Below are 14,257 nucleotides of genomic sequence, written 5' to 3'. Positions count from 1 at the left end.
TGATAAAACGACGATTACAAGCCATTTTTAATATTATATGCATTATAAGCCCTTGCTTGATATTAAACATTCGGCTCTTGTGCCTATATCTAAACTTGTGTTTATAATACATCAAATATAAAAATCTGATAATAGAAAATGAGCAATAGAAAGACTTTAGCCTACCATGAAGATTTTCATCTTGTCCTTCCACTTTAGTTCTAAGCGCGTTAAAGGAAGACAAATAACCAGCATGAATCGTTTTATTTTTCAATAAAAATGCGTTTGTTTCAGCTTTCTGCCACTTTAAAGGTTTACAAAGAGTTATAAACAGCTTCAACCTAAGAGGTGCTGAGACTTAAGTCATTTCTATCAATTGCAACACTGGCTTTCTACAGAACAGTGAATAGTAATATGTTTGATTTTATTTCGGGAAAAAATAAGTTGAAACGAGGTACCCCCAAATCTGGGATCATCTTTTTTCTAGTTATATACAACTCGGGTTGCATATTTGATAAAGTTGGAGCCAGTTCTTGTGATTGCAAAGAGCACGAACACTAACATAATGTAACCGAGCGACGAGCGTTAACTATCTTACCTTTATTGGTAGATTGATTACTCCTGTACTAGTTTATTATTAGTGTGTATTATAGTAGGAATACCAAGGGTTATACTTTATACTAAGTCGATGTTTTAGGGAAAACGAGTAGACGTTTTATCTACTAACATAAAAGGACAAGTCTATATTACATAATGTTTAATTGTTGTATTGGTATATGTTTGTGCGAGGAAGGCTTTAAGTTGCTGTAATTGACATATAATAAAATTGCAGTCTTTGTTTACCTTAACTCGACCTTCTTTCGTTGAGTCATCACGTAGTTTCTAACAATTACAAATAATTCAGACAAACCTCCGCTTGTATAGAGATGAGTTCATAAGGTGTCGAGTACATGTGATTTCTGTAAGATGTTTGATCTTGCGTGTGTTTTTAGGGGGGGTGGGGCTATGACTCGTTTTGAAGAACACTTCAATCATGGATGGTCGGGCACTAAACACAGTTTTTTCCCCGACAGAGTTTCAATCCCAAGTTAAAAAAAAATCTTTCGAGTATAGAGATCGCAGTCATCTGTTTCAACTGTATAAAGATAAATGTTTCAAAGATGCATGATCTATTTCATATTTTAATTTACTTTTTTATCATAATGTACAGTATACAACCGAATCTAGTGTTAGGTCTGAAATGCAACTCGTATCTTATATCATGTGTTTACAACAAACCGTCTATAACTAAACAACAAATTAAAGTATCACATTTTCATTATTTTATTGACATAAATATAAAAAAATATATAATGATTATTGCATAGCCACAATGATTAGCGTCATTTCTGAATTGCACGCATCTTTGGAATTACTTGGCTGTATATTCTTGGATTTCATTCTAAATTTCTTCAATACCCTGGAATGAAATGGATAATCAATGAGGGTGTTATGAAATGTACAAGTGGCATTAGATATCTTTTTTTCATTACTACTTTATATATTACTATGCACAATAATATCACAATTTGATAATATTCTCTATTACAACAACATATTTCGAAATTCTGATTCCGTTAATATCTTTTGAAAGTTCATGAAAATATGTCAAAATTATAACTAAATCCACGAATACATGTAAGTTTACATAAATCTGAACTTAAACAAAACACTCCCTTGACTGCAGTGGATTGAGGTCCACTATACTTATGGCAATGTCATGTTCGTAAATGCAGTTGATAAGTGTACCAGTCTTGGAAAACATTAGTTAGTTTCTATGAACAAAGAGCTTTTTCTACGATTTGGATGGTTCTATTCCACTGCCGGGTAAGTCGACCCAGACCTTCCAGAATATGACAACCGAAAATTTCTTATGAATGCCGGACAATTCGACCCATACTAGATATTTCGAACCATGACGGTGAGTGTGTTGCCCGATTTGAAATAATTTCAAAGATAATAAAAAATAAATCATAAGTCTGACAAAATGAAATACAATTCTAAATTATGTTTTCAATTTTGTTTCGTTGGAAGCTTTTTCAAGTATTATCTGTCTAGCTCATATTAATCAAAAAGATTTATGTGGCACTTAAAATATGCCTACCTCTCCATAAGCTTCCAAGACCAGAATGTCTCCATGATCCACCAAGACGGTCTCCAAGTCGGCTTCCCAATCTGGCTCCAAGGACACCGTTTCCATAGTGACCGTATCTGTTGTATCCGACAGCAGCTCTCCCTGAAGATAAAAAATACATTTTATATGAAAAAAAAAGATAAAGTGATATAGATATTAAAATTAAATGAAAATAAAATGACATAAAAAAAAGGAATTCAAATTAAATTCAAATGTATATAAATGTAATATAACTTTTGATAATCAAGCGCTTTTCTTCACTTACATTGAACATAGATTTACGTCGAAAGTAAAATGGACAAAAAAGAAATACCGGGATTCTATCAGTTCGAAATTTTCTCGATAACATATCAAAACTTACTGTATCTACCGTGTTGACCAAGGCTACCATCGCCATGACTCCAACTGTTTCCAAGACCAAGACCTCTACCTCCAAGACTCAATCTATCCCAGGATCCTCTTGGTCCCCCAGATCCCCATCTGTTCCAACGACTGTATCTGTCATACTGAGCAGAAGCTAATGTTACTATAGCAACAAGGATGACTGCTACAATTTTGATGTTCATTCTGTTTTGACTAAAGTAAGCAAGGAGTAAGAGATCATTTTAGGAGTTTACTTGATTTAGGTGCAGTTACGGTTCTATGGAAGCAATATCCATATTTTGTTGAATAATATTGAAATAGAGTGTGGTGTTGTTCGACAACGCGTATTTATAAAAATATATACAACATTATAATAGTTTCTTCCTTTGATCATCATTTATGAATATAAGACAAGTTTTGATTGTATACATTTACGAATCTGATGGAGATCGAATTAAATTCATTTGAATGCAGAAATATTCTCATATATCCTATAAGTGATTAAACATACAAAACCAAAATTTAAGTATTAAATGAACGGGAGCAAAAATTACGAGTGATTTTTTTTTGTTGGTGGTAAAAGTAAGACTTTTAGTATAAACTTGTGATAAAAAAAACAGTTTTGACTTACATTATGCTGCAACCCTGATAACGGTAGTGATTAGGTTTACTGTGATCTTCTGTCTATCAAGTCCTGATATTTATACAACTTAAAAGAAGGAAAAACTAAAAAAACAAATTCCCAGTTACTATGTTTATGTTGTGGTGACGTAGATATAAACAATACGTATTTGATCAGTAATGAAAATTAATTTACCACTTATAACCTTATGTAGAAGAAGGTGACTTTTGATGAACATGTGACATGTTGTATTAATGAGGTCTGGTATAGCATATATTATTACTAGATATCATCGGTCTTAAAACGTAAAACTGTACGATGTAATGAAGAAAGCCTTACTTTGACAATACTGGCCATCAATTAAAAGCATAATGTGAATATCATTGATATAAAACAAATATTCGAAAGAAACGAACGAAGCGGGAGGTACAATATACAGACCAGTTCAATTTATAGACCAATAAATAAAAATCATATCAACTTCCCAAATTTGTGGCAGCGAATTTTCCGTGAACGCTGGTCCCTTAAAGTAATTACTAACCCCTACGATAAATCAACTGACTGGTGAATTTTGCCATTTCCAACTCTCATAATTTTGGGGGTTTTTTTGTGTTGTTTTTTGTTTTTTGTTTTGTTTTGTTTTGTTTTGTTTTTGTTTTTTTTTTAATTTTATGTATTTATTCATATTCAACACTGTTTTTGATATATTGAAATTTCATCCTGGTAATGTTAGAACGTTGTTTTGTTTAAAGAAAGTACACCCGACTGAGGTATTAACGATCATACATTTGGAAGATTGGGGAATCCTGACATTAGGTGTTACAGCATTAAATTTATTAAAATTACGATATGTAATTTGACGAAATAAGACATCACAGTCACAGGAAGGAAATGGCATTATAATAATTACATTTTAAATAACATACCAGAAAAAAATATGTCGGATTTAGAACGAAATATACATAGTACTGTTTGCATTTGTCTTCGGATACTATATAGACGTAGGGTGTGTACTAGCAAACTAGGACTTGTCTTCTGTTCGTGTGTTAATTGATTTCATCTAAAATCATCCCATCATGCGTTTTGTTCTATCATAGAACGGGTTCTTCTCAAACCCTAAGAATTGCGTTAAAAACCATATATTGTAATGCTTCTTTATAAATGTCCGAACGGAAGTATTCAATTTAGAGCAAACATTTGAAAGATATATCAATGGAACCAAAGTTATAGCGGTAACCAAAGGAATGTGATCCAGGCACAAAGACCAGTTATGGAAAACAGACATACACAACAAAGAACATAAAGTTACTAAAATCATACATACAAAGTAACTAAAGCAAATGAGCAACTCGAACTCCACTAAAAACTGGAAGCATTGACCTGGTGCACCGGTAGGAAAGCGTACTCTGCTTTCCAAGAAACACCCGCCGAGGTTCTCATAAAAAGTAAAATCCGGAGTAGACGAAAGAGGAAAGGAAAACTATGACACGTTGAACAAATCAGTTTCCATGGAGCAGATGAATTCATGATGACGACCATAAAACTTCTGTAGTGATGGAAGAATCTTTTTCAACGATTTGAGTTGTCTACCTTTTGTGTTCTTTTCTTCTATCTTATTGTTCGCAAAAAATTGTATTTTAACAAAAATATGTATTCTTTCTACAGATTCCTGTTCGAATTTTGGACATTTAAATGGGTTTTGCACTACTCGTGGCCAGAATTCTGAGAAATATAGTACAGGTACTATTTCGGCAGCATTTGACTAGTCCTGTCTTGGTTTATTACACATACAAGCTGATTGTTCTTTAAATGATTAAACTAAATTGAGTGTTTTTTTTTTTGTATATGTATACTCCCGCTACATAGAAGGGGGTTTACTGTTTTACCTGGGTCCGCCATTCTGTTATTTCGTCATTCTTTCAATTATAAACACATTTTTCGTAACAGAATTCTAAGCTACTGTAAATCACAGGCTGTTGTAATTTTCTACAATGGTTTATATTGGTATACTCTACCGTTGGTTTTTTATTCGTGACCATATGCAATCTACTTCCTGATTGCCAAAAAAAAAAAGACTTCAAATTTCCTTATACAGTTGTAATATATGATATTTTCGTAACATCTTTCTCGGCTACCATTATTAGTAGGATGTTGATTAACTGTACTTTGCTTTATTAGGGGAGTTGCACTGTGCTATTCATTTTCGTAATCATCTGACATATACTTCCTGTGTCAAAGAGGGTCTACAGTCCTACCACAACACTCGTTACTCCCGTAGTGGTATTAATTCAATGTAGATCCTGAAAACTTCGAAAGATCTTTGGAGACAATCAATTCAAAACTATCATCTGAATATAATAGCATTAAAACCTATGATTTTTCAACACTTCTATTCCCCATACTCAGTTAAAATTCCGACTTAAACATATTATACATCGTTGTTTTTTTTTTCAAAAAGATGGTATACCTAGATACAAACATATAGTTCTTGGTAGACATTCCTCATACTTTGTAAGAAATAATTCCAAATCATCTTCCAAATACAGAGAAATATGTTTAAAAAATGCTGGAATTTTTAATCGACAACATATTTGTCCAGTGTGGTGGACGCGTTTTTCAACAAACGGTTGGCATTTAAATGGGAACAAATTTTGTTCCTTTACTTGCTGACCTTTTCCTTCACTCTTATGAGGCTGACTTTATTTTGTTTGTTTGTTTGTTGGGGTTTAACATCCGAGCAGCAATATTTCAGCTATATTCAGACGATGAACATGAAATGGATGATAAATGAACATGAATGATGATGAAATGAAAAAGGGATGGGACACGAGGACAATGGGGTCGAAAAATTTTGATTGCCACTGGAAATAGGGAGAAGTGGGTAGGGTCAGGCAATTTAGCATCCTGTGGCGGAGCCCTATGGTTCATACTCCGGGAGAATACCACAGTAGGGTTCTTTAACGTGCGAGGAACGTGGCATCTTTCCCAACACTGTGCACCACTATGGTTTGCGGTCAGGATTTCCGTTTTATTGCCTGACAACCTCAGCATGTAACACGCCAGGGGTACTCCATTCCACCACTTGGGGCACACATCCCAGTTGCTGTGTGGGCAGAGCGCCTATTCTGTAAACACCCGGACCTGCACGGGGCGGCTGACTTTATTGCTGATCTGATTCGAAAGAAAGAATATCGTTTGGCTAGATCTTTTTATATCAGTTTCCGCTATATAGATGACGTATTATCTTTAAACAATCCTAATTTAGGGGACTTGATACATCGCATCTTCCCCAAAGAACTTGAGATAAAGGATAATACAGACACTGTGAAGTCAGCCTCATATCTTGACCTACACTTAAAAATTGATGGGAAAAGAAAACTATTGACCAAACTTTACGACAAACGTGTTGACCTTTCATTCAGAATCGCCAACTTTTCTTTCATCTGTGGCAACATCCCTTCAGCACCTGCGTATGGGGTGTTCATATCACAACTCATTCGCTATGCCAGAGCTTGCTAAAACTACGCAGACTTTTTGTATCGCGCCAGACTTCCAACAAATAGGCTTCTGGAACAGGGTTATGTTAGCTATCTTCATCACTAAAGAAGTTCTATGGTCGTAATCTTGAACTCGTGGATCGCTACGGTGTATTCATCCGTGCCATGAAAACTGATTTGTTCAACGTGTCAGTTTTCTTTTCCTTTTTCGTCTAGAAAAGCAGAAGACGCCTACCCTACCGGTGCACCTGGTCAATGCTCCCAGTTTAGTGGAGTCCGAGTTGCTCATTTGTTTTTGTTACTTTGTATGTATGATTTTAGTTACTATATGTTTTTGTTACTTTGTATTACTGAAATGGTATGATACCATTTACGGACATGTTGTATCATTCCGAGGAATGAAATAACTTTTGATATCAGCCCGATTAGGGAATCTGGCAAAAATATCAAATGTTTGCCGTTTTATTTGCTTTTTCATGCGGTAAGAAATAATACTTATTTACTCTAAGTACATGACTATTATAATTATATATATATATAATAATACTTATTTACTCTAAGTACATGACTATTATAATTATATATTATATATATATATATATATATTAATCCTACGAGGAGGAATGACTCGGCCAGTGAAAGCTATATTTTTCTATAGCCTAGCTGGCCGAGTGGTCTAGGGCGCTGGACTTTATGCAGGCGGTGTTGTCATCGATGTCACAGCAGTACGAGTTCGAGTCCCGCGGAGGGAACGACAAAAAATTTGCATTGCAAATTTGACAGTTCTAACATCGTTGGGAATTTTTCAGACCTTTCTATACGTTTATATATCTTCCCTGTATCAATTTGATCCGATGGAGCAGTGTAGCAAATAGAGTCGTCACATTCTGAGACGTTGTATATATATATATATATGTTATCTTACAATTTTGAATTATGATAAGTGTCTGAAATGTAATGAATTTGGATATTTCTTTTAGTGTCAAAATGTCTGGTTTTTACCTTTTTTTTCCAAAAACGATTAAAATTCTATGTTATCACAAATAAAACTCCGCTTGTATAGAGATGAGTTCATAAGATTTCAAGTACATCTGTTTACTGGAAGATGTTTGTTGTGGCGTGTGAAGAATATCCAAATGATAATTGTATTTATTATATAAATATCCTTTATTTTCCCCTCCTGTTGTGAAGCATATAATAAAAGACCGTTACAAGACATTAATACATTGTAATAGCATATGCATTATTAGCCCTTGGTTCTTGGGCCAATATCTAAACTTGGGTTTATAATACATAAGACATCCCTTCCGCAGAGAAGTAAATAGTAATATGCTTCATTTTATTTGGGGGAAAATTAGTTGGAGAGAGGTAACCCCAAATCGCCTTTTTCTAGTTATACGCTTCAGAAGGGAACGTTTATGGTTGAATTATCAACTTGGTTCTGTATACTTATGGCAAGAAAAAACATTAATATCCGGTTTGTGCTTTCATTTTCAAGAGCTGAAAAACCGTATGATGGCAACTTCCTTTGCGTATATTTGTATATATATGCGATTGAGAGCCAAACCAGTCTCGGAAAATATTCGCTAGTTTCCATAATTAAAAACTAATCGAATTATAGCTTTTTCAAGATAGGGTTGGCCAAAAAAGTCTGCAGTATGGCGCCCAGATATTTACCGAAAATTACGTTATCAATTTTACCCATTATTCTCGGGTCATAAAAATTACGAAACGAAAATAAACGATAAAAGAAAGAATCGAAACGAAACAATTCAATAAAATGAATCGAGTCGTGATAAAAACATAGTTCAACGATACAAATCGAAACAGAATGAAGCGAAAGTAGATTGAATACAAGAAATATCTTAAGACGTCTTAATTATAAGAACCATAATGTTTACCAGTGCCGGACAATTCGACCCAAAGACATTTCAGACTATGACAACCAATAATTCCTTATGAATGCCGGATATTTCGGCCAATAGACATAACAGACCATGACAATCAGTATAATGCTTAAGGACATATATCATTACAAAATTTACAATATTTAAAGGTTATAAGTATAAATATCAAAACAGAGCTGACGAAAATGATCAAAGTTGTTTTTTAACTAATCTTCTTTGGGAGCGTTAATAGGTTTCACCTTCATCATATTATACAAGTCGGGTTGCATATTTGATATAGTTGGAGCAAGTTCATGTAATTACAAAGAGCTCGAACACAAGCATTATATAACCGAGCGACGAGCCTTATCCATCCTATCTTTACTGGTAGATTGATAACTCCAGTCATCGCTTAGTATGTATTATACTAGAATATCAGGGGTTATATTTTGTACCGAGTCGATGTATTATGGAAAAAGAGTTGACTTTTTTATCTTCTAACGAACAAAGACTTGCCTATAATGCATAATGTTTAATTGCTGTACTTAGTATATATATGTAATGTACATGTAGGCTTTCAGTTGCTGTATTTGACATAAATTATTTCAGTCTTTACCTTTACTCGACCTTCTTTTCGTTAAGTTACAATGTAGTTTCTAACAATTACAAATAATTCAGACAAAACTCCGCTTGTATAGAGATGAATTCATAAGATTTCAAGTCCATGCGTTTACTAGAAGATGTTTGTTGTGGCGTGTGTTTTAGGGGGGGGGATGCTTTGACTCGTTTTGAAGATCACTTCAATCATGGGTGATAGGACAATAAACATAGTTTTTCCAATTTCTTTTAAACTTACGACACAAGATAAAAAAGCTCTTTTAAGTCTAAAAAATCTAGTCATCTGTTTTAACTATATTAAGCTAAAAGTTTCAAAGATGCCTGAACTATTTCATATTTTAATTTGTGGATTTGTTAATCGTAATGTGCAGTATACTACGGAAGTTAGTGTGAGATTAAAACCTCTGAAATGTAGCTCGTATCTTATGTCATGTTTTAACAATAGACCGTTTAAAACTAAACAAAAACTTAAGTATTACATTTTCATTATTTTATTGTCATAAATATAGAAAAATATAAAAAAATATTGAATAGCCACAATGGTAAGTGTCATATCTGAATTGCACACATCTTTGGAATTACTTGGCTGTATATTCTTGGATTTCATTCTGATTTATTCAATATCCTGGAAATAAATGAATAATCAATGAGGGTGTTATGAAATGTACAAGTGGCATTAATTACCCTTTTTTCGTTACTACTTAACATATTACTATGCACATTAATATCATAATTGGATAACATTCTCTATTACAACAACATATTTTGAAATTTTGATATACCGTGTATATCTTTCAGACAAGGACAAACGAAAATTTCTTACGAATGCCGGACAATTCGGCCAATACTAGACATTTCGACAAATGACGGTGTGTCAGGCGATTTGAAGCAAATTCAATAAGAATAAATTATAAGTCTGACAAATGAAATACAATATGTTACCAATTTTGTTTGGTTGGAATCATTCAGATATCATCTGTCTATGTCATATTAATCAAAAAGATTTATGTGGCAATTAAGAGATGCCTACCTCTCCATAAGCTTCCAAGACCAGAATGTCTCCATGATCCACCAAGACGGTCTCCAAGTCGGCTTCCCAATCTGCCTCCAAGGACACCGTTGTCATAATGACCGTATCTGTTGTATCCGACAGCGGCTCTCCCTGAAGATTAAAAAGACATTTTATATGAAAAAAAGATAAAGTAATTAAGATATTAAAATTAATTGAAAATTAAATGACATAAAACAAAGAAACAATAATTAAATTCAAATGGATATAACTGAATATAACTTTTGATAATCAAGTGCTTTTCTTCACTTACATTGATAATAGATTTACGTCGAAAACAAAAATGCACTAAAAGGAACACCGGGGTTTGATCAGTACGAAACTTTCACAATAACATAAAAACTTACTGTATCTGCCGTGGTGACCAAGGCTACCACCGCCAAGTCCCCAACTATTTCCAAGACCAAGACCTCTGCTTCCAAGACTCAATCTATCCCAAGATCCTCCTAGCCCTCTAGATCCCCATCTGTTCCAACGACTACCACTGTATCTGTCATACTGACCGGAAGCCAATGCAACCATGGCAACAATGACAACTGCTACAATTTTGGCGTTCATGTTAATGTTGTGTTAACTGAAAAAAAGAGGAAAAACATATGTACCATTAATGTACTACATGTAGTCATTTTTATTGAAATCTAGATTGTACATGTACTGACGGTAACATCAGAGGTAAACCCTGAAACAGAACACTATCTATGTTGTTGATGCATGGCATTTTTACAGTCAGCAGCAAAACGCTAGCAAGTATTAAAAATCACATTTACTATAACTTCATACAAGTTTTGGTCTGTACTTTATTGTCTTAATTCAAATGTAAAGTTGCGCGATGAGTATATGCACTATCATTAAGAGTAAAACGGGTATATTTTCTGTTGGCAAACGCTTGTTTTACCTATATTATACTGTATCACTGGAAATCGTTAAGCATTTTCTTTGCATGCTGAGATTGTTTTAAATTTTGATTCTTATTCAACTTTATTTCTAATGAAGCTTATTTTGATTAAGCTGTAGAACATTTTAAACGCTAAAAGTACATGTATGGGAGCAGTAATATTATTAAATCTTACCTTTGATTCTTTCAAGTATGAGACTTCTGGTAACTCTGAAGTGGTTGTGATTTTTTATCAATTTTAACCCCATATTTATACAAAAACTAGATGAGGAAATATTGAAAACTAAAATCCCCCGATCAAATTTTGCCATTCTGTGGTGACGCAGGTAAAAAAAACAATTGGTAAGAAAACACCTATAGAATGCCCTTTTGCCTTTAATAACCTTTGTGTGGTTGTTATGTTTTTGATGGATAGGTGACAGATATTATCATATTTTGCAAGCTAATTGTCATTTCACACATACACTGTATGTATGAACAAATCTAATTTACGCATCTTCTTTGGTTCTGCTCAATTTGTAATTCTAAATAACTTAGCATTGATGACTAAATTATTATTTTTATTCACTTTTAAATGTTAGAAGTTATTCGGTAGATGTACCGATACATCCCATAAGGCATGTTGTATCAATACATGAAAAGTTTTGTTGGAGTTAAAACATATTATTTTTTTGCCTGAATTGTTTGCAAAGGATTTTTTTTTGTTTGCGGTGGTACATTTACCTATCTTTTGTGTTCATTCGTTTTTACAATATGAAAAACCTCCTTTTCATTAGTCATTTCATTTGTATTTATATTCAAGATAACAATGTATCAAATAGTATCTACACTTCTCATCTAGTTTTCTAAACCAGTGGAAAAAAGTGTCCTTGATAAATCAATCATCTGCGTGTTGCTCATTCATCCCTTCACATCAGTATAACCTTGCTTCTGCATGTAACTTGATAAGTGTGTCGTACATGTACATAGAGTAAACGCAAATATCATTTATCGAAGTTTAGTATGATTATCATATGCGTTTACTTTAAAATGTAACTATTGACTCGCTATCACATATGTACATTTGTACTATTATCATGTGTGTATGAGTTTTTGTTTAACAATCATAATTTAATTATGTTTTTTAGATGATAAGTGTATTTATGTCCTTGAACAATAAAGGAATTTATGATGTAAACTTTTGTATGAGCTTCAAAGTACATGCAAACTATTTTCTTTAAATAAAATTTGTTTATACAGTTACATGTATGTCCTAATAAGGAAGCGCAATGTTAATTGGTCAACCAATTGACAACCACGCAGTTGTTTTGTCTGGACGGTCTAGTCAGTCGTCTGCATTCACAAGCGCATTTGGGTGGAACAAAACTTTTTACCAACCCAACCCCCCTTCCCATAATTTAAGTTCTTAGTATGGTAGGATTATTTTATAAAATTTTAATTCTGAGTATTCGTTAAAATTCGCAGTAATTTGTGCTTAATGCAATGTTCTTGTAAGTTCACTGTTTGTATATCATGTCTATAGTTTGTAATTCCTATTTTGTATGTGTTTCATTTTGTTGAACATCATTTGCGTTCGTCATTTCATTTACTTTCAAACGTTATATCATATTCAAATAAAATAATACATATTTGACATATGTGTTTTAAATTATTGATATTATCTTTCGATACAAATATACAATAATTAAAACTAGAGGCCCCAGGAGCCTGAATCGCTCACCTGGTTGAATTCTGTCTTTCAAGGGCAATAAATTTAAAAAGAAGTTGTCCAACAATTTTGAACCAAGAAGACTTTGGTAGGACCTTTCATAAGGATCATTTCAGCAATTGCAAGTTTCTTTCTAATTATCATAGTTTTCAAGATATTGGCTGAAAACTGTTAAAAAAAAAATCAGTCATTTTTTTTTATTTTCAAGGGCAATAATAAGGAGTCATCTGACAAATTTAATGCCTAAAGACTTTTGTAGTTCTAAAAATAATGATTTTCAGCTATTGAAAAAAAATTGGCTAAACCTAACGGTTTTGGAGATATATATGAAAAATTACTGTCTGACCCTTATGTTCTATTTTTAGTAACAGGGGCCATGTATTTCGACAGATCAAATATCCCCACATTAGTTGTATGCTGGATACCCTTAAAAACATTCATACCAAGTTTTTGTTCAATTGGTAAAGTAGTGTCAGAGGAGGAGATTTTTGAAAGAAATTTCATTAAAAATAGCAAAAAACCGTTGAAAAAGAGCAATAACTCCAACATGGCTTAATGGATTAAAATGAATATTTGACCATAGATAGATCTCATCATGCTGAACACGTTTATCCTGTCAGAATTTAGTTAAACCTAACGATTTTGGGAGATATATGCGAAAAACTACTGTCTTACACTCATGGAGACGTTCACGTTTCCCATTTTAGCGTTCGTGTATGGTGCGCACGATAAAAGCGTTCTTTTAAACACACGATAGGAGCGTTCGTTTAAACGCACGATATTTATTTTTGTACTTTGATTATTTCCTTGATTTAACCTTTATCTTTATATTTTTGCCATTATTAATCTTTTTTATTTCTATTAATTTTATTTCCTATTTTTTTCTTTCGTTGTTTTTGATATTATATTATTAAACGTCTCAAGGAGTGTACCCTTATGTTCTATTTGTTAGTAACAGCGGCCATGTTTTTTGACGAATCAAAAATCCTAACATCAGTTCGATGCATGATACCCCAATGAACATTCATACCAAGTTTTGTTCCAATTGGTCAAGGACGACGACGACGACGGACGCGAAGTGATGGCAATAGCTCACATGGCCTTCAGCCAGGTGAACTAAAAAATTGATATCATAAGCGGCAAATTTCTGATAATCGCTAGTGGTTTCAGTGACCCGAGGGTCGCTCCTAACCTTTTTAAAATTCATATCCATTAAGATTTTACTAACTTATCCTAATGGAAACTAAGTTAAAAGTTTGCAGGAAATTGGTTAATAAGGACTAGATTAATATTCGTACCATATAGTTACAAAATGTATGGTTGACAGGTACATCATATTTGACATTGACATCTCATTTTTAATGACCTTTTGTTTTACATACGTCATAGTATGAAACTAATTATAGAATGACGTAGAATTGATTGACATTAACTATGCCATACTTTT

At 33.3% G+C, this 14,257-nt stretch overlaps 2 protein-coding genes across 2 annotated transcripts; both read right to left on the bottom strand.

The window, feature by feature from the left end:
- Positions 1 to 1,430: 1,430 nt before the first annotated feature.
- Positions 1,431 to 2,718, bottom strand: LOC148620858 (uncharacterized). The gene is made up of 3 exons (XM_088573877.1): positions 2,514 to 2,718; positions 2,123 to 2,254; positions 1,431 to 1,438 (listed from the first exon to the last, which is right to left on the bottom strand). Exons 1-3 carry the CDS (start codon positions 2,716 to 2,718, stop codon positions 1,431 to 1,433), a joined length of 345 nt encoding a protein of 114 aa, XP_088430003.1.
- A 6,901-nt stretch (positions 2,719 to 9,619) lies between these two features.
- Positions 9,620 to 11,364, bottom strand: LOC148620857 (uncharacterized). Its single transcript, XM_088573940.1, has 4 exons — positions 11,278 to 11,364; positions 10,555 to 10,781; positions 10,169 to 10,300; positions 9,620 to 9,763 (listed from the first exon to the last, which is right to left on the bottom strand). The coding sequence occupies exons 2-4, from the start codon at positions 10,763 to 10,765 to the stop codon at positions 9,756 to 9,758; spliced, it is 351 nt and encodes a 116-aa protein (XP_088430066.1). The 5' UTR covers positions 10,766 to 10,781; positions 11,278 to 11,364; the 3' UTR covers positions 9,620 to 9,755.
- Positions 11,365 to 14,257: the final 2,893 nt, after the last annotated feature.

Source organism: Perna viridis, chromosome 3 (genome assembly GCF_037379345.1).
Source record: "Perna viridis isolate PV_CMFRI_1.1 ecotype Kerala chromosome 3, ASM3737934v1, whole genome shotgun sequence".
Lineage (NCBI taxonomy): Eukaryota > Metazoa > Mollusca > Bivalvia > Mytilida > Mytilidae > Perna > Perna viridis.
This window is presented reverse-complemented; position numbering and strand designations above follow the sequence as displayed.

Coding starts and splice junctions, on each gene's coding strand:
- LOC148620858 (XM_088573877.1), bottom strand. CDS start 2,718: ATGAACATCAAAATTGTAGCAGTCATCCTTGTTGCTATAGTAACATTA. Junction 2,255..2,513: donor TGGTCAACACGGTAGATACA/GTAAGTTTTGAT, acceptor TTTTATCTTCAG/GGAGAGCTGCTGTCGGATAC.
- LOC148620857 (XM_088573940.1), bottom strand. CDS start 10,765: ATGAACGCCAAAATTGTAGCAGTTGTCATTGTTGCCATGGTTGCATTG. Junction 10,301..10,554: donor TGGTCACCACGGCAGATACA/GTAAGTTTTTAT, acceptor TTTAATCTTCAG/GGAGAGCCGCTGTCGGATAC.